This window comes from Palaemon carinicauda, chromosome 24, assembly GCF_036898095.1.
Source record: "Palaemon carinicauda isolate YSFRI2023 chromosome 24, ASM3689809v2, whole genome shotgun sequence".
Classification (NCBI taxonomy): domain Eukaryota; kingdom Metazoa; phylum Arthropoda; class Malacostraca; order Decapoda; family Palaemonidae; genus Palaemon; species Palaemon carinicauda.
Genome location: NC_090748.1, coordinates 86876905 through 86896258, shown reverse-complemented (window position 1 = coordinate 86896258; position 19354 = coordinate 86876905). Strand labels below are relative to the sequence as shown.

The following is a 19354-nucleotide window of genomic DNA, read 5'->3' as shown; positions in this document are numbered from 1 at the left end:
GCCCTAATAACTGCTTCGCTTTCAATGAAATTAGAGATTTTGTTTTGGAAGATATGTGAAGCCTTCTTGCAGATCTTGGATGGTATTTGAAACCAGCGACGGAGACATTTTCGGAAACACAAATGGCCCTCATAATTTTAACATCATAATTGTTCGCATGAATAAAATGTATTAGTAAATTGATATGAAAGAAAAGTTTTCACCGAATAGTAAGTCAAAACGCTTTAAACGAGATAATAGTAAAGTAACAAACAGATTAAAGAAAATACTAAATCTGGAAACCTCAAGAAAATGACGCATGGTAGTTTGCTTTGCCAATTATCGTATACCTTCTCTGTTCTAACAAGCGGTACATGAATGTGACATGCACGCCATTCGTAGACAATGATATATGGCAGTTCGCTTTGCCTATTAACGTAAATCTTCTCTGTTCTAGCAAACGGTACATGAATGTGACATGCATGCCCTTCGTGTCGGCCACTATTAAATTATCATAATTACCTATAATCTGTTCTATTACTTCCTCAAAGGAGGTTATAAAATCAAGTCGGTTTATTTATTCATTTATTTGTCTGTGTGTGTCTGTGGACAGGATTACGTCAAAATTACATGTCGGATTTTGATGAAATTTTCACCACATACAGATCTTAAGTCATGGACGACCCCATTATAATTTAGAGATGAACCATATCCGGATTCTAGGTCCGGATTTGAATTTTTCGCCATTCTAAAGAACGTCAAAACAAATTGACGGATTTTGACGAAATTTCCGTCACAGATAGATCTTAGGTCATGGACGACTCCATTAACCTTTGGCGGAGGTAAAAAATCTGTTATTATTATTATGTTTACATGAATCTGCTGTGAGAAGGTGGCGGGAAATCACGATTCTTATGGGCAGACCTAGTTGAAGATTTTTGGCTACACCCAGTTGTTTCTCATAATTCTCTGGCACTGTTTAAGATAATTTAGGAAGCTCTTGCCTGTGGATAATGAATAAATAAATCTTCATCGGCTAGATCAGCTGACCAATAATTGTTTACAAAACGTGTTTTTCTATATATTGTTTTACTTTGCATCTAATCTGCACATCTTTGTCCTTTATATGGGATCTTTTAGAAGGGCCTCGCTTTTTAACATGAACTTGAAGAAATAAATTGATATGTCTAGAAAGGGATGTCTGTATGCCTCATCTTTACCTATACATCAATATGATAAATCAATAAACTTTTCGAGATTGTCTGTGCATGGTTTTATGTTTCTGTAGACTGTAGAACTTCTGCCATGTTTTTGTGATAATTATTGGTAAATGAAAATCCAATAAAGATATGACAACAAGAAATGTGTCTTTCTCTACTGCGTGTCACGTTGTTGGTTATGAATTCTTCATTAAGGTTGTAGATGGTTTTCAGCGGGAAGCTAAGAAATTCAACGAGCCTCACTTGGACATCTATAAGACGCATGTTACTGATGATGGTTAGAAGCAATCTTTCAAATGCATTGTGGAAAAATTAATATGACAGTTAAGAAAAAATACAAATTATTTTTTATTTTTTCATTATATTATATTTGTAGTCTGTTATATTTTGGTCCTTCAACCTTGTCTAATTACATCATTTTTTTTACAGCACGCCCTACTCCCTGTAGGGTTTGAAGTGGAAACTAGAAGTTGAACATAAAGTGGCATAGAAAAGTTTTTAGTGGCAGCCAAACTTTTATGGGTTGTCAATGCCCCAACCCGGTTGACTGCTCATGCAGATAATGAACCACAGTGTTGCGGGGTATCTCCTTTAAGCTTGAAGTTTTTCCTGTCATAAGTATGGAATTTTCTCTGGAATAATATTGCATGATCCTGCACCTAATTATGTTGCTAGTCAGCCTGATGAAGACTGTTAAAAGCAAGTTTGCCTGGAACCTCTAGTTTTGCCGCATGAATTGCAACCTTGTTTTATAATCCCTTTGATCGTGAGGCAAGCTACTTGTATTTGAATGTATCCCAAACAGATACCCGGCTAGGGTGTGCCTTTGTTTATACTTGCATCTGGAACCCATAAGTGTGTTCAACGTGTGAATAGTTCTTGTTTTTTGTTATTCAAATCTTTTTTTTTTTCCTTGTTAACTTTTAGAGGGTTGATTCCTATGAGGCCCTGCCTTGGATATAGGCTACCTAGGTCTCTGCTTATGTTTTTTGAAGATCTGACTTTTCATACTATAGTTTTGTATTTTTTCTCTCAGGAATGATAAGAATTTTTTCCACTTTCAAATAAATACTTTTCTTGTTTTATGAAGACAGAATTTCATTCCAAAACCTTATACCATTGTGTCCTCTTCTCAGCCACTAATTTTTTTTCTTTGGTATCATTGTTTTTTCCATTTTTTTTTTGTTTCTTGAATAACCTGAAAACGGCTTATCTCTGAAGAATATAATGCAATTATATTTTTTAGCTGGGTCCCCTTGCCCAGTATAAATCAAGGGGTGGTGCCCAGTACTCCGTTCTCTCGACCTGTTACCTAGATATTTTGGGTATTCCACAGTTTTACCTTTTTGTGTAGTGAACGTTGGAGTGTGTTCGGTATTCGGGCACTAGGCAGTTCGGGTGCTACCTTTGGCCACAGTCCGCAAACCACTACAGCATCCTTAAGTGACATACTGAAACCTAACATAGCAACTACTTCTTAAACTAATCCAATAGGATTTGCGTACAAATACATCCTGAGTCGACTGAAATCAACCTAAACTGGCTTCCTGGCGAGTACAGTAGTAACGTATTGACAGCCTCATGGTAGCAAATCGATGCCGCCACCCTCGGACCGTGAGTTTAAGCTGTTTACTGGAAAGGGCACGGCTGTGGTTGGGCACCACAGTGGGGAGTTGGGCTTGATAGGCTGACATTCTGATGAGTATCTATTCTGTTGAAATTGTTACTGAAACCAGACACATTTACCTTTACCTTTACTCAAAGCCAACTTAACCTAACCTAACAACTACTTAAACTAACCCAGTAGAGTTTGAGTACAAATATATCAAGACTCGACTAAGATAACCCTAAACTGATTTGTCAAAAACAGGAATTTAACAGAATTTAAATGATTTATTTCATGAGAACAAAAGTATGCATTACAGATTAAAACGAATAGGTCAGAGTATCATATTTTCTTACTGGTGAAAGAAATAGTGTTTTCAAAAAGAGGAAATTGCAAGTAAATGTGAAGTCTGAGATTCCATTTCTGAGCGTTGTCTTTTGTAAGGCAAGATTGGAACTTTGATGACGTTTCAAGTTTCAATAATTATGAGGGTTGTTTGAAGAGGCTAAGCTGGGATATTTAGGTTTGTTAGAAAACTATGTCTGACATTTTATCAGATTCTGATAGTTTCTCTGATTTTATGATTTTAAAGTTTTCAAGAAATTTTAATTTCTATGTATAGAAAACTTCCACCCATAATTTATCCTTTTATGACCCCTGTGGCCGCGGGGCATAAAAAAAAAAAAATAGAATAGTGCCAACGTATCCCTGCGTGTCGTAAGAGGCGAATAAAAGGGATGGGACGAGGGGTCTGAGAACCCCCTCTCCTGTATTATAAACCTGTGAGACATCAAAGAGGTGGAGCTGGGGGGAGAGTGACTGCTCCCCGCACTCTAGTTTTCTGGTGTTTGAAAGTGTGTGGATGTAGTACGATAGAGAGTAAAATATGTGAGATTGGAAGTATGTTTAGGAATAGAAGGATGGATATATTGCCTTTGTGTAAGACAAAGATAAAAGGGAAAGGTGAAGTGATATTTGGTGAAATGTCTGGTAGAGTGTCTGGGATTGAAAGGGGAAGAGAAAGAGAAGGTGTGGCTTTATTGCTGAGTGAATGGATGAAGGGTAAAGTAGTGGAATGGAAGGAGATATCATCTAGGTTAATGTGGGTAAGAGTTAGGTTGGGTAGGGAATGTTGGGCTTTTGTCAGTGTGTATGGCCCAGGTTGTGAGAAAAGTGAAGAAGAGCGGAATGAGTTCTGGAATGAATTAACTAGGTGTGTAAAAGGAATTATGTAGTTGTCATGGGTGACTTAAATGCTAGAGTGGGCGCTGGAGACGTAGGTGTCATTGGGAAGTATGGCATACCAGGTGAAAATGAGAGTGGTGAGAGACTGGTAGCTATGTGTGTTGAGCAAGAGATGGTTCTAGCTTTTTCAAATAGGAAGATAAAAACAAGTATACATGGGTAAGAGTGGCAAATGTATGAGTGGTAGAAAGGGTATTAATGGATTATGTGATGATAACTAAAAGAAAGTTTGGAAGATTGAAAGACGTGCACGTGTTTAGGGGTATGGCTAACGGTATGTCTGATAATTTTTTAGTGGAAGGAAAATTAGTTGTAGCAAAAGAGTGGGGGAATAGAGTAGGTGGATGTAAAAGGGAGCTAGTGAGGGTTGAAGAGCTAATAAAACCGGGGGTAAAAGGTAAATATCAAGAAAGGTAATGGCATATGACGAAGTGAAAGTAAGAGAAACTGGTAATTTAGAGGAGGAGTGGAAGTTAGTAAAAGAAAATTTTGTTGGGGTTGCAAGTGACGTGTGTGGCAAGAAGTTTGTTGGAGGCAGCATGAGGAAGGGCAGTGAATGGTGGATTGAAGGATTGAAGGCAAAAGTGGAAGAGAAAAAGAGGGCTTTTGAAGAATGGCTACAGAGTAATAGTGTAGAGAAGTATGAAAGATATAGAGAGAAAAATGTGGAAGTAAAGAGCAAGGTAAGTGAGGCAAAGAGGGCAGCTGACCTGAGGTGGGGTCAGGGATTGGGGCATTCATATGAAGAGAATAAGTTTTGGAAAGAAATGAAGAGAATAAGGAAAGCCAGTTCAAGAATTGAAGAGACAGTGAAAGATGGAAATGGAAGGTTGTTAAAAGGAGGGGAGGCAAGGAAAAGGTGGGCGGAATATTTTGAAAGTTTACTGAATGTTGAGGATAATAGGGAGGCAGATATAATTGCTGTTGCAGGTGTTGAGGTGCTGGTGACGGGAGATAAGAATGAGAGAGAGATTACAAGAGAGGAAGTGAGGAGAGCACTAGATGAAATTAGTGCAGGAGAAGCATCTGGTATGGATGGTGTGAGAGCTGAGATGTTGAAGGAAGGGGGTGTGACTGTACTTGAATGGTTGATGAGATTGTTTAATATGTGTTTTGTGTTGTCTATGGTACCAGTAGATTGGGTTTGTGCGTGTATTGTACCACTATATAAGGGGAGGGGAGATGTGCATGAGTGTTGTAATTCAAGGGGTATTAGTTTGTTGAGTGTAGTTGGAAAAGTGTATGGTAGAGTACTGATTAATAGGATTAAGGATAAAACAAAGAATGCAATCTTAGAAGTACAGGGTGGTTTTAGAAGAGGTAGGGGTTGTATGAATCAGATTTTTACAGTTAGGCAGATATGCGAGAAATATTTAGCAAAGGGTAAGGAGGTGTATGTTGCGTTTATGGATCTGGAGAAAGTGTATGATAGAGTTGATAGGGAAGCAATGTCGAATGTGATGAGGTTATATGGAGTTGGTGGAAGGTTGTTGCAAGCAGTGAACAGTTTCTGCAAAGGTAGTAAAGCATGTATTAAGATAGGAAATGAAGTGAGTGATTGGTTTCCCGTGAGAGTGGGGCTGAGACAGGGATGGGTGATGTCGCCGTGGTTGTTTAACTTGTATGTTGATGGAATGGTAAGAGAGGTGAAAGCTCGAGTGCTTGGACGAGGATTGAAACTGGTAGACGAGAATGACCATGAATGGGAGGTAAATCAGTTGTTGTTTGCGGATGATACTGTACTTGTTGCAGACGAGGAAGAGAAGCTTGGCCGATTAATGACAGAATTTGGAAGGGTGTGTGAGAGAAGGGAGTTGAGAGTTAATGTGGGTAAGAGTAAGGTTATGAGATGTACGAGAAGGGAAGGTGGTGCGTGGTTGAATGTTATGTTGAATGGAGAGTTACTTGAGGAAGTGGATCAGTTTAAGTACTTGGGGTCTGTTGTTGCAGCAAATGGTGGAGTGGAAGCACATGTACGTCAGAGAGTGAATGAAGGATGCAAAGCGTTGGGGGCAGTTAAGAGAGTAGTAAAAATAGAGGGTTGGGCATGATTGAAAAGAGAGTTCTGTATGAGAAAGTGATTGTACCAACTGTGATGTATGGATCGGAGTTATGGGGAATGAAAGTGACGGAGAGAGAGAAATTGAATGTGTTTGAGATGAAGTGTCTAAGGAGTATGGCTGGTATATCTCGAGTAGATAGGGTTAGGAACGAAGTAGTGAGGGTGAGAACGAGTGTAAGAAATGAGTTAACAGCTAGAGTGGATATGAATATGTTGAGGTGGTTTGGCCATGTTGAGAGAATGGAAAATGGCTGTCTGCTAAAGGAGGTGATGAATGCAAGAGTTGATGGGAGAAGTACAAGAGGAAGGCCAAGGTTTGGGTGGATGGATGGAGTGAAGAAAGCTCTGGGTGATAGGAGGATAGATGTGAGAGAGGCAAGAGAGCGTGCTAGAAATAGGAATGAATGGCGAGCGATTGTGACGCAGTTCCGGTAGGCCCTGCTGCTTCCTCCGGTGCCTTGGATGACCGCGGAGGTAGCAGTAGGGGATTCAGCGTTATGAAACTTCATCTGTGGTGGATAACGGGGGAGGGTGGGCTGTGGCACCCTAGCAGTACCAGCCGAACTCGGTTGAGTCACTTGTCAGGCTGGGATGAATGTAGAGAGGAGAGGTCCCCTTTTTTGTTTCATTTGTTTGATGTCGGCTACCCCCCAAAATAGGGGGAAGTGCCTCGGTATATGTATGTATCATGTAGATATTTTCTGTTATATTAATCCATTCCGAATTCATTCATACTAGCCTTGTAAAAGTTGAATTCGATTCAGAGCTAGGAGATGACTTCCAAGGATAGGTTAATAGGTTAATAAGGTAAGGCATGCCATGATGAATGAGGTGACATATGATACCCTGGGACAACTGGGTAGGATGCAGTACCCAGAGGGTATTTAATTGTTTAAAGGTCGATCATAAACGGCAGAGGCAAGGGACAGTGACACGGGTCTGTAGGACAATGCCCTAGACTCTAGGACCTAGAGATTGACCATGTGTACATATGATCAGCGGCTAAGACCACTTTCCACCTAAGCTAGGATCAGGAAAGGCCAGGCAATAGCTGCTAATAACTCAGCAGGTAGACATATAGGCTCCCCAAACACCCATCCCTAGCTCACAAGGATGGTGAGGTTGCAGACAATACAAAAAACTATAGAGGTTGATTGATTGATTGATTGATTTAAAGTTATCGAGGTTGAGCGGGTCTCAAACCCTAGTCCAATGATCGCCAGGCAGAGACGTTTCCAATAGGCCACCATAACCCTAAGATAGATTGAGTAGTTTTCTGCAACTTATAGTTGATATTGTAGACAATATCAGTTAGAAATTAGGGTTACTGGATCTAGACAATAACTCGAATTTCATTAAAATATCTTTGGATTATATAACAGCGATGAACTCTGTCCTTAAAATAAGGAAATTTGAACTTCAGAGCGAAGAAATATAGCATTTATGTCTGACAATGTAGAATAACTGGTCGGTAGTTAGCTTCAAAGCTTTTTCAATTCAATCTTAATAATTTAGTTAAATATCTTTAATAATAGGCCTACTACTCAGTAAAGTAACTAGTAGTGTTAATGACAAATAATTAATAAAATTAAATAATTAAACTTATAAAGTAAATGTTAGGTTAAGTGGCTTTGTTGGAACAAGTGTATTCCGCTTGTTTCTTAGTATTGCTTGTTTAATAATCACCATTAACCTGTTGTTCTTTTTCTTGAGGGTCAAGTGAGTTGACGTGTGTCGGAAGATGTCCGATAGCAGTCAGTCAGTCAGTCAGTCAGTCAGTCAGTCAGTCAGAGGTAGTCAGGTATGCTTACCTGTGGACCAGTACGTGGCAGCGTCAGGTACTGGATACCTGGTTATTTGATTTGAAGCCGTTGGACGGAGTATGATCTTCGAGTTGGAGGTCGGCAGCCTTTGGCCAGCATTGGTGTGTTTTCACCGTCGAGAGTACAACATGTTGAGTATGACATCACTGGGCAGCAGTATTAGCGTGTTTTCGTCGTTGAGAGGACGACGTGTCGAGTGTGACCTCATTGGGCAGCAGCTTTGGCCGGAATTAGTGTGTTTGCGTCGTATGGAGGACGACGTCATGTGGAGTGTGGCTCCACTGGGCATCATTAGTGTATTTTTGTCAGCTGGGGAACGACACTGTGTGGAGGGTTAACCTCATTGGCAGCATGGAGCTGTATTGATGACCTTGTGTATAGGTTTGTCTGTTGTTGGTGTGTCGTAAGCTGTAATCTCCTTAGGTGGAGTGGGACCTTTTGAAGGTTGACCTAATGATGCCTTGTTTTGCCTAATTCTCGGAATTGTTTAGAAGTCACACATTTGAATTATGTAATAATTTACTGCTTTCTTACAATGTTTATTATTTTCATTTTTTGAATGATTTAACTGTCTTTATATTTAATTTTGATGCTGACTAATTTTGAGCAAATTAATTATTTGGAGTAATGCTGCTGGTTCATTTTGAATGTCTTGAGTCTTGTGTATGATTATTTTTTTTCTTTGAATAACGTTGTATATAATGATGCAAATAATCTGTAAATTAACTTTGTATTAATGTTAATTTTGACTGACTTGCGGACTCTTTTGTATACTTAGTGTAAATATGTAATTATAATAAACTAGTTTAAGGTTACTTTATTTTGCTTTAGTTCCTCCCTCCGTTGCTAGTCTCTATCTCTGTCAGTTTTTCCAGTCCCGAATGCCTTAAAACTTAAAGAACCTGATGAACCATCAAGTCAGTTCTTAACAATGGCGACCGTGACAGGATTCGGCACTGTTTGACTGGCAGGTTCGTGGCAGCATCGGAGGAGGGTAAGAGAGGTGCTGTTTAAAAAAAAAAAAAAAAAAAATTGTGAATTTTTTTTTTCTTGAGGTAGTGAGGTGTTAGGTTAAGTGGCTTTGTTGGAACAAGTGTATTCCGCTTGTTTCTTAGTATTGCTTGTTTAATAATCACCATTAACCTGTTGTTCTTTTTCTTGAGGGTCAAGTGAGTTGACGTGTGTCGGAAGATGTCCGATAGCAGTCAGTCAGTCAGTCAGTCAGTCAGAGGCAGTCAAGTATGCTTACCTGTGGACCAGTACGTGGCAGCGTCAGGTACTGGATACCTGGTTATTTGATTTGAAGCCGTCGGACGGAGTATGATCTTCGAGTTGGAGGTCGGCAGCCTTTGGCCAGCATTGGTGTGTTTTCACCGTCGAGAGTACGACATGTTGAGTATGACATCACTGGGCAGCAGTACTAGCGTGTTTTCGTCGTCGAGAGGACGACGTGTCGAGTGTGACCTCATTGGGCAGCAGCTTTGGCCGGAATTAGTGTGTTTTCGTCGTATGGAGGACGACGTCATGTGGAGTGTGGCTCCACTGGGCATCATTAGTGTATTTTTGTCAGCTGGGGAACGACACTGTTTGGAGGGTTAACCTCATTGGCAGCATGGAGCTGTATTGATGACCTTGTGTATAGGTTTGTCTGTTGTTGGTGTGTCGTAAGCTGTAATCTCCTTAGGTGGAGTGGGACCTTTTGAAGGTTGACCTAATGATGCCTTGTTTTGCCTAATTCTCGGAATTGTTTAGAAGTCACACATTTGAATTATGTAATATTTTACTGCTTTCTTACAATGTTTATTATTTTCATTTTTTGAATGATTTAACTGTCTTTATATTTAATTTTGATGCTGACTAATTTTGAGCATATTAATTATTTGGAGTAATGCTGCTGGTTCATTTTGAATGTCTTTAGTTTTGTGTATGATTATTTTTTTTCTTTGAATAACGTTGTATATAATGATGCAAATAATCTGTAAATTAACTTCGTATTAATGTTAATTTTGACTGACTTGCGGACTCATTTGTATACTTAGTGTAAATATGTAATTATAATAAAATAGTTTAAGGTTACTTTATTTTGCTTTAGTTCCTCCCTCCGTTGCTAGTCTCTATCTCTGTCAGTTTTTCCAGTCCCGAATGCCTTAAAACTTATAGAACCTGATGAACCATCAAGTCGGTTCTTAACAGTAAACAATTACTTCAAACGAGTAACTGTCATATAGACCGTAAGTTCCGCTTGCGCAATATATACCTTTCAAAGCTTAGAAAATATTGGAACTACAATTTTATGGCATGTAGCGACACAATAGCCAGCCCATCGTAAACAATTGAATATTCAGTGAATAAGTGCAAACTAACAAGTGTACACGCTCTACAGTATATATATATATATATATATATATACATACATACCTACTTATCTGGGTGTATGTATGTACAGTATATATCCACATATATTATCATCATTATCATGTCCTCCTGAGCCTATTGACGCAAAAGGCCTCAGTTAGATTTCGCCAGTCCCTTTATATATATATATATATATATATATATATATATATATATATATATATATATATATATATATATATATATATATATATATATATATATGTATATATTTATGTATATACTTATGTATATATATAAATACATTATATATATATGTACATATCAGAACAGTACTTAACTTGGGTAACTGTATAATAATCTGGTATAAATTATTAATTCACTAGTAGTTATTCAAACATTTTTGACTAGCTATTCGGTCTTTGCATAAGGTGATATATAAATAAATAAATAAATAAATATATATATATATATATATATATATATATATATATATATATATATGTGTGTGTGTGTGTGTGTGTGTGTATGTGTAAGTATATATACACATACGCACATATATATGAATAAATACAAGCATATACATACATGCATACTATATATATATACATATATATATGTATATATTTATATATATATATATATATATATATATATATATATGTATATATATATATATATATATATATATATATATATATATATATATATAGATGTGTGTGTGTGTATACTGTACACACATATATACATATATAATTGTATGTAACATAATATATATATATATATATATATATATATATATATATATATATATATATATATATATATATATGTAGAGAGAGAGAGAGAGAGAGAGAGAGAGAGAGAGAGAGAGAGAGAGAGAGAGAGAGAGAGAGAGAGCGAGAGAGAGAGGGTGTGTGTGTGTATGTGAAGACATTTCAGAATCGTTGTTGTGGACATCTTCGATTGAGCTCCCAAAGTCTGCAGGATTTTTTTGTCTTCACTGGATCTTTAAGTCGGTTTTCTGCCAGGTCTTGGTCCGTTTCTCAAGGGCTTCAGAATTATTTCGTCTCTAACTGATCCCCCAAAGGCGAGAGAGAGAGAGAGAGAGAGAGAGAGAGAGAGAGAGAGAGAGAGAGAGAGAGAGAGAGAGAGAGAGAGAGAACCATTTCAGAATCGTCGTTGTAGACATCTTCGATTGAGCTCCTAAAGTCTGCAGGATTTTTTTGTCTTCACTGGATCTTTAAGTCGGTTTTCTGCCAGGTCTTGGTCCGTTTCTCAAGGGCTTCAGAATTATTTTGTCTCTAACTGATCCCTGATCCCCCAAAGGCGGAGAGAGAGAGAGAGAGAGAGAGAGAGAGAGAGAGAGAGGCCATTTCAGAATCGTCGTTGTAAACATCTTCGATTGAGCTCCCAAAGTCTGCAGGATTTTCTTGTCTTCACTGGATCTTTGAGTCGGTTTTCTTCAGTATTATTTCGTCTCCAACTGACCTCCCAAAGACGGAGTAATTGGAAATCTATTGGTTTTTTGCCAGGCCTTGAACTGTTTCTCAATGGCTGCTGCAGGATTATTTTGTCTCCAGTGAAGACTCGAATCTTCATCTTCCTTGGCTCCAGGAATTCTTCGTCTTCAGAGAAATGTGTCAATATTTTTTTTCTAATTCTAATGCTATATTCGTTAGCCATGGAAGGCATTGAGTAAATTTTTACTATACAAAATGGTTAGATTTATGACTGACAGAATGATATTATTTGGATCTTTGACAGTTTTTGGCGCCATGGCATGGTGCTGGGGAGAAGAGGATTCACATAGAGAAGCAGAAAAATTCTTGGATTTGATGGATCGGGAGGAAATGGAGAGACTGCATCCAGCAGTCTACGATGGGGCAAATTATGTTGCCGAAGAAACTAAGGAACACGCACAATTGGAGGAAGCATCGCAAAAGGATCTAAGTGAGGAGTTGGATGGTGCAGAAGAGGGAATTCAGTTGTTTGATGATTTCTTCGCTAGAATACACCAAGAAACGGAAACGACCAATGACTTACAACGCATCTGTGAAGAGGTGCATGACGCAGAGGCAGAAGAAATTGAGTTATCTAAGGACAAAATAGCCATATCAGCTTTAAATGCAGATTTAGATAGCGCCAATAAGAAAATTAAGGGTCTTATGGCAAGTTTAGAGAAAGCTGAAAGTCAAAACGATGAACTTCGAGAGGAGCTTTCAGCCAAGACATTTGTTCAGGCAGGAGAAATTGAGGTATGTAATAACATCGGTAACTTCGCTTTAATTGATGATTTGCATAGAGCAAATAAGAATATAGAGTCGCTTTTTGTAAGTCTAGAAAAAGCTGAAGCTCGTAACGATCAAATTCGTGATGAGTTTTTGGCCAAGGTAGCCGTAGAAAAGGAATTAGAAAATGCCCATGAGGAAATTAGGATACTCGAGAAGAAGCTGGAAAGAGTAACATGAGATCTCGAAACAGCCAACGAGAAACTTTTGGAAAAGAGCGACTTGGAGGAATACGTCGAAAGTGCTGACAAAGAGATCCGAACACTCTGGGCTGAACTGGACAGTGTCAAGGCTGAAAACAAGAGACTGGAGACCGAAAACGTTTGTGAAAAGGCAGCTTTAGAAAGTGAACTTAATGCTGCAGTCGACGAGGTCTATAGAATAGGGACTAAATTGGATACTGTCCTGGATGAGAACAGCAAACTGAAGACTGAACTATTAATTAAGAAAGACGCGGTGTGCGATCTGGAAATGGCTGAGGAGGAACTCGAAAAACTCTGGAAAGAAATTGCTGGTGTTAAAGCAGAGAATAGACGACTGAAGAGAGACCTCTCGGAGGAGAGAGCCACAAGAAATATGTTGGTGAAGGCCGACGAGAAGAATAAAACTCTGGAAGAAGAAATTAGCAATCTAACTTCCGTTGCAGACGAATTTGCAATTTAAAAGGAGAAGTATCAAGCTATGATGGAAAGAAATATGAACCTAGAGACGGAATTAAATAATAAGAATTATGCTATTACTCAACTTGTAGAAGGTCTCTCTCAAATACACCCCGAGTTGAAGGAATTATATTATATGGAAATTTCTGGTGAGCAGACTGGAGATTTAATATGGGATAGCCAGTTGAATAGATTCGCCTTTCAAGAGACAAGAAGGCAGGACTGGATAAAAAAATAAAGAGGAATTATACCGCAACACAAAATATGACAAAATCTGGGGATTATATCGCCACCACTAAAAAAAAAAAAAAAAAAAAAAAAAAAAATATGGTGATTATAAAATCGCCATAAAAAATAAACCAAAAAAGAAAAATGGTGATTGTAATATCGCCACCAAAAAAAAAATGAAATAAAAATAATAAAATGGGGAGAATAGTATCCCCACAAAAAAAAAAAAAAAAAGTGATTATAATATCGCCACCGAAAATAAAAAAAATGGTGATTATAATATCGCCACCAAAAAAAAAAAAAATAAAAAAATAAATAAAAAAAAATAAAAAAAAAATTGGTGATTATGGTATCGCCACAAAAAAAAAAGGGAGTATAGTATCCCCACCCCCCAAAGAAATGATGATTAAATTATCGCCACCAAAAAAAAAAAAAAGAAAAAAAAAGGGAGTATAGTATCCCCACAAAAAAAAAAAAAAAAAATGGTGATTATAATATCGCCACCAAAAAAAAAAAAATATTTATAGGAAAGAAGGAATAAAATTTTTGTTTAATATTATTTGAAAAGGAATATTTTTTTGTTTAGTTTTGTTTGGAAAGGAATAATCTTTTTGTTAAGTTTTGTGCTTCACCCATTCTGGACAGGTTCAGGACGTCAGTTTCACTGGAAAGGACACCTAAAAATATTTGGCTTGAAGGACGCTTGGATGGACTGGCCCCAGCTTAAAGGATGCAAGGCTTAACTATCCAGCTTGAACGATGCTTGGAATAACCTGGAAGACAACAGGATCTGCAGAGGGAAGGAACCTGGTTGATTCTAGTATGCTATGTACCTTGATGGGGTGTACAGGACCTTTGTCAAGTGTACAAATGGTCGGATATCTAGATCAATTCCTTTGGATACCAACCTTCGGGTGGTTCTGGGGGAATAATCTAGAAGACTGGCTCTGCAGAGGGATGAAGCTGGGATTCTTCTATTATGCAGACAAGTTGTTATAAGGTGAACCAAGACATCTTTGGCTGGGAAGAGAAGCTGCATCTTTTGGAGGTAGGCATTCATGGTTAGGTGGGCAGCATCAGTCCAAATTTTTAGGAACTCGCAGCTGTGGAGCATCAAATAGCAGGAGCAGAAGATAGTAACAACTAGCAAAAGTTAGCAGCAGTAGCAGAACCAGCAGCAATGGGAAAGCAACAGTTAGCAGTAGCTAGCAGCAGTCGCAGCTGAAGTTAACAGCAGTATGCAGCAGCCGTTATCAGAAGCAGCTAGCAGCAGCTAGGAGAAAGAGCAAGCAGCAGCAGTTTGCAGCAGCAACAGTTGGAGTAGCGAGCGGCTGCTGCAGAAGCAAGCAGCAGCAGCTAGCAAAAGCAGCAGCAGCTACCAAAGTTAGCAGCAGCTGCAACTAGCAAAAGCAGCAGCAGCAGCAGTCTGCAGAAGCAGCAGTAAGCAGCAGCAGCAGCAGCTAGCAAAAGCAGCCGCAGCTAGCAAAAGCAGCCGCAGCTAGCAAAAGCAGCAGCAGCTACCAAAGGTAACAGCAGCTGCAGCTAGCAAAAGCAGCAGCAGCAGCAATCTGCAGCAGCAGCAGCAGTAAGCAGCAGCAGCCGCAAGTAAGAGCAGCAGTAGCAGCAGCACTAGCAACAGCACCTTGCAGTAGCAAATAGCAGCAGCTAGTAGCCGAAAGCAACAGCATACAGCAGCTAGCAATAGCAGAGACTGCAGCTAGCAGCAGCAGTAATTAGCAGCTACAATTAATAGTAGCTAACAGCATCAGATATGAGCGAGCAGAACTGCCAACAGCTGGGTGTCGTGAGAAACACCAGGAACAGATGCAGCAAAAAAACAAAAAATACAAAAAAATATTAAAAAAAATTAAGAAAAAAAAAAAAGCAGCAGACAGAGGAGGAAGAGAAGGAGGAGGAGAAGCGGCAAAAAAAAAAAAAAAAAAAAAAATACAAAAACCGAAAAAAAGAAAAAAAGGAGCAACAGCATGAGGAGGAAGAGAAGGAGGAGGAGAAGCAGCAAAAAAAAAAAAAAAAAAAAAAAAACCTAAAATGAAATATAAACAAAGGAAAAAAAGGAGCAGCAGCAAGAGAAGGAAGGGAAGGAGGAGGAGAAGCAGCAGAAAAAAAAACAGAAAAAAAATAAATACAAAAAAAAAAAAAAAAAAAAAAAAAAAGGAGCTGCACCAAGAGGAGGAAGAGGAGGAGGAGAAGCAGCAAAAAAAAAAAAAAAAAAAAAAAACCTAAAATAAAATATAAAAAAAAAGAAAAAAAAAGGAGCAGCAGCAAGAGGAGGAGAAGCAGCAAAAACAAAAAAACGTAAAAAAGAATATAAAAAAAGAAAAAAAAGGAGCAGCAGCAAGAGGAGGAAGAGAAGGAGGAGAGGCAGCAGAAAAAAACAGAAAAAAAAAAAAATAGGAGCAGCAGCAAGAGGAGGAAGAGAAGGAGAAGGAGAAGCAGCAAAAAAGAACAGAAATAAACTAAAAAAAAATACAATAACCAAAAAAAAAAAAAAAAAAAAAGAAGCAGCAAGAGGAGGAAGAGGAGGAGAAGGAGCAGCAGCCAAAAAAATAGTTAAAAAAAAAAATAAAACCCCCCAAAAAAAAGAAAAAAAAAGGAGCAGCAGCAGAGGAAGGAAGAGAAGCAGCAGGAGCGGCAAAAAAAAAAAAAAAAAAAAACCTAAAAATTATAAAAAAAAAAAAAAAAAAGGAGCAGCAACAAGAGGAGGAGAGAAGAAGGAGGACAAGAAGCAAAAAAAAAAAAAAAAAAATCCGAAACAAAAATATAAAAATAAATTTGAAAAAAAAGGAGCAGCAGCAAGAAGAGGATGAGAAGCAGGAGGAGAACCAGCAAGAAAAGAAAAAAAATATAAATTTCAATTAAAAAGAGAAAGGAGCATCAGCAAGAGGAGGAGGTGAAGCAGCAAAAAAAAAAACCTAGAAAACATATAAAATCAATAAAAAAAAAGGAGCAGCAGCAAGAGGAGGAAAAGAAGCAGGAGGAGAACCAGCAATAAAAAATCCTAAAAAATATATGAAAAAAAAGGGAGGGGGGGGGGGGCAGCAGCAAGACGAGGAAACATCCTTAGATGTAGAAGTACAAGCCTACATTTTAGGAGAAAGTACTGTCTCAGTTAGAAGGATCAAGTAGCTGGACTATGGAAGATGGAGAGAAAAGGGAACTTTGTTTTGAGGAGGAAATATCCTTTGATGTAGAAGTACAAGGCTATATTATAGGATAAAGTACTTTCTCAGTTGGAAGGATCAAGTAGCTGGACTATGGAAGATGGACAGAAAAAGGAACTTTGTTTTGAGGAGGAAATATCCTTTTATGTAGTGGTAAAAGGCTACATTATAGGATAAAGTACTTTCCCAGTTGGAAGGATCAAGTAATTGAACTATGGAAGATGGACAGAAAAAGGAACTTTGTTTGAGGAGGAAATATCCTTTGATGTATAGGTACACGCCTACATTATAGGATAAAGTACTTTCTCAGCTGGAAGGATCAAGTAGTTGGACTATGGAAGATGGAGAGAAAAAGGAACTTTGTTTTGAGGAGGAAATATCCTTTGATGTAGAGGTACAAGGCTACATTATAGGATAAAGTACTGTCTCAGTTGGAAGGATCAAGTAATTGAACAATGGAAGATGGCCAGAAAAAGGAACTTTGTTTTGAGGAGGAAATATCCTTTGATGTAGAGGTACAAGGCTACATTAAAGGATAAAGTACTTTCCCAGTTGGAAGGATCAAGTAATTGAACTATGGAAGATGGCCAGAAAAAGGAACTTTGTTTTGAGGAGGAAATATCCTTTGATGTAGAGGTACAAGGCTACATTATAGGATAAAGTACTTTCTCAGTTGGAAGGATCAAGTAATTGAACTATGGAAGATGGAGAGAAAAAGGAACTTTGTTTTGAGGAGGAAATATCCTTTGATGTAGAGGTACAAGGCTACATTATAGGATAAAGTACTTTCTCAGTTGGAAGGATCAAGTAGCTGGACTATGGAAGATGGACAAAAAAAGGAACTTTGTTTTGAGGAGGAAATATCCTTTGATGTAGAGGTACAAGGCTACATTATAGGATAAAGTACTTTTTCAGTTGGAAGGATCAAGTAGCTGGACTATGGAAGATGGAGAGAAAAAAGAACTTTGTTTTGAGGAGGAAATATCTTTTGATGTATAGGTACAAAGCTACATTATAGGATAAAGTACTGTCTCAGTTGGAAGGATCAAGTAGCTTGACTATGGAAGATGGAGAGAAAAAGGAACTTTGTTTTGAGGAGGAAATATCCTTTGATGTAGAGGTACAAGGCTACATTATAGGATAAAGTACTGTCTCAGTTGGAAGGATCAAGTAGCTGGACTATGGAAGATGGAGAGAAAAAGGAACTTTGTTTTGAGGAGGAAATATCCTTTGATGTAGAGGTACAAGGCTGCATTATAAGATAAAGTACTTTCTCAGTTGGAAGGATCAAGTAGTTGGACTATGGAAGATGGACAGAAAAAGGAACTTTGTTTTGAGGAGGAAATATCCTTTGATGTAGAGGTACAAGGCTACATTATAGGATAAAGTACATTCTCAGTCGGAAGGATCAAGTAATTGAACTATGGAAGATGGACAGAAAAAGGAATTTTGTTTTGAGGAGGAAATATCCTTTGATGTAGTGGTAAAAGCCTACATTATAGGATAAAGTACTGTCTCAGTTGGAAGGATCAAGTAGTTGGACTAAGGAAGATGGAGAGAAAAAGGAACTTTGTTTTAAGGAGGAAATATCCTTTGATGTAGAGGTACAAGCCTATATTATAGGATAAAGTACTGTCTCAGTTGGAAGGATCAAGTAGTTGGACTATGGAAGATGGACAGAAAAAGGAACTTTGTTTTGAGGAGGAAATATCCTTTGATGTAGAAATACAAGCCTACATTATAGGATAAAGTACTTTCTCATCTGGAAAGATCAAGTAGTTGGACTATGGAAGATGGGAGAAAAAGGAACTTTGTTTTGAGGAGGAAATATCCTTTGATGTAGAGGTACAAGCCTACATTATAGGTTAAAGTACTGTCTCAGTTGGAAGGATCAAGTAGCTGGACTATGGAAGATGGGTAGAAAAAGGAACTTTGTTTTGAGGAGGAAATATCCTTTGATGTAGAGGTACAAGGCTACATTATAGGATAAAGTGCTTTCTCAGTTGGAAGGATCAAGTAGCTGGACTATGGAAGATGGACAGAAAAAGGAACTTTGTTTTGAGGAGGAAATATCCTTTGATGTAGAGGTACAAGGCTACATTATAGGATAAAGTACTGTCTCAGTTGGAAGGATCAAGTAATTGAACTATGGAAGATGGACAGAAAAAGGAACTTTGTTTGAGGAGGAAATATCCTTTGATGTATAGGTACACGCCTACATTATAGGATAAAGTACTTTCTCAGCTGGAAGGATCAAGTAGTTGGACTATGGAAGATGGAGAGAAAAACGAACTTCGTTTTGAGGAGGAAATATCCTTTGATGTAGTGGTACAAGCCTACATTATAGGTTAAAGTACTGTCTCAGTTGGAAGGATCAAGTAGTCGGACTCTGGAAGATGGGGAGAAAAAGGAACTGTGACGGCGCCGAGTAAGGGTGTGAACTCAAAGACAGATTGGAAACGACTGAGTTATCTTATTGTGGAACACTCTCCTTATATACAAAACCTCAAGGCAACAGGACACAACAAGTTCACAAGACAGACAATATTACAGAAGAAAAACCAGACAGGAATTTTCATGTGCGAGGGAAGAGCGAAGATACAAGCATAATATATACAAAAGAAATTATGTACAACTGTGTGAAACACGGTTGGTACATGGCTCCGCCCCTAAAAATGACATACTGTACATGTTAAATAGGGCG

At 38.2% G+C, this 19354-nt stretch overlaps 1 protein-coding gene across 1 annotated transcript; it reads left to right on the top strand.

The window, feature by feature from the left end:
- The first annotated feature begins 1328 nt into the window (after nucleotides 1-1328).
- Nucleotides 1329-13244, top strand: LOC137618470 (flagellar attachment zone protein 1-like). Its single transcript, XM_068348631.1, has 3 exons — nucleotides 1329-1476; nucleotides 12196-12752; nucleotides 12798-13244. The coding sequence occupies exons 1-3, from the start codon at nucleotides 1329-1331 to the stop codon at nucleotides 13242-13244; spliced, it is 1152 nt and encodes a 383-aa protein (XP_068204732.1).
- Nucleotides 13245-19354: the final 6110 nt, after the last annotated feature.

Coding starts and splice junctions, on each gene's coding strand:
- LOC137618470 (XM_068348631.1), top strand. CDS start 1,329: ATGACAACAAGAAATGTGTCTTTCTCTACTGCGTGTCACGTTGTTGGT. Junction 1,477..12,195: donor GACGCATGTTACTGATGATG/GTTAGAAGCAAT, acceptor ATGTTGCCGAAG/AAACTAAGGAACACGCACAA. Junction 12,753..12,797: donor TCGAGAAGAAGCTGGAAAGA/GTAACATGAGAT, acceptor CTTTTGGAAAAG/AGCGACTTGGAGGAATACGT.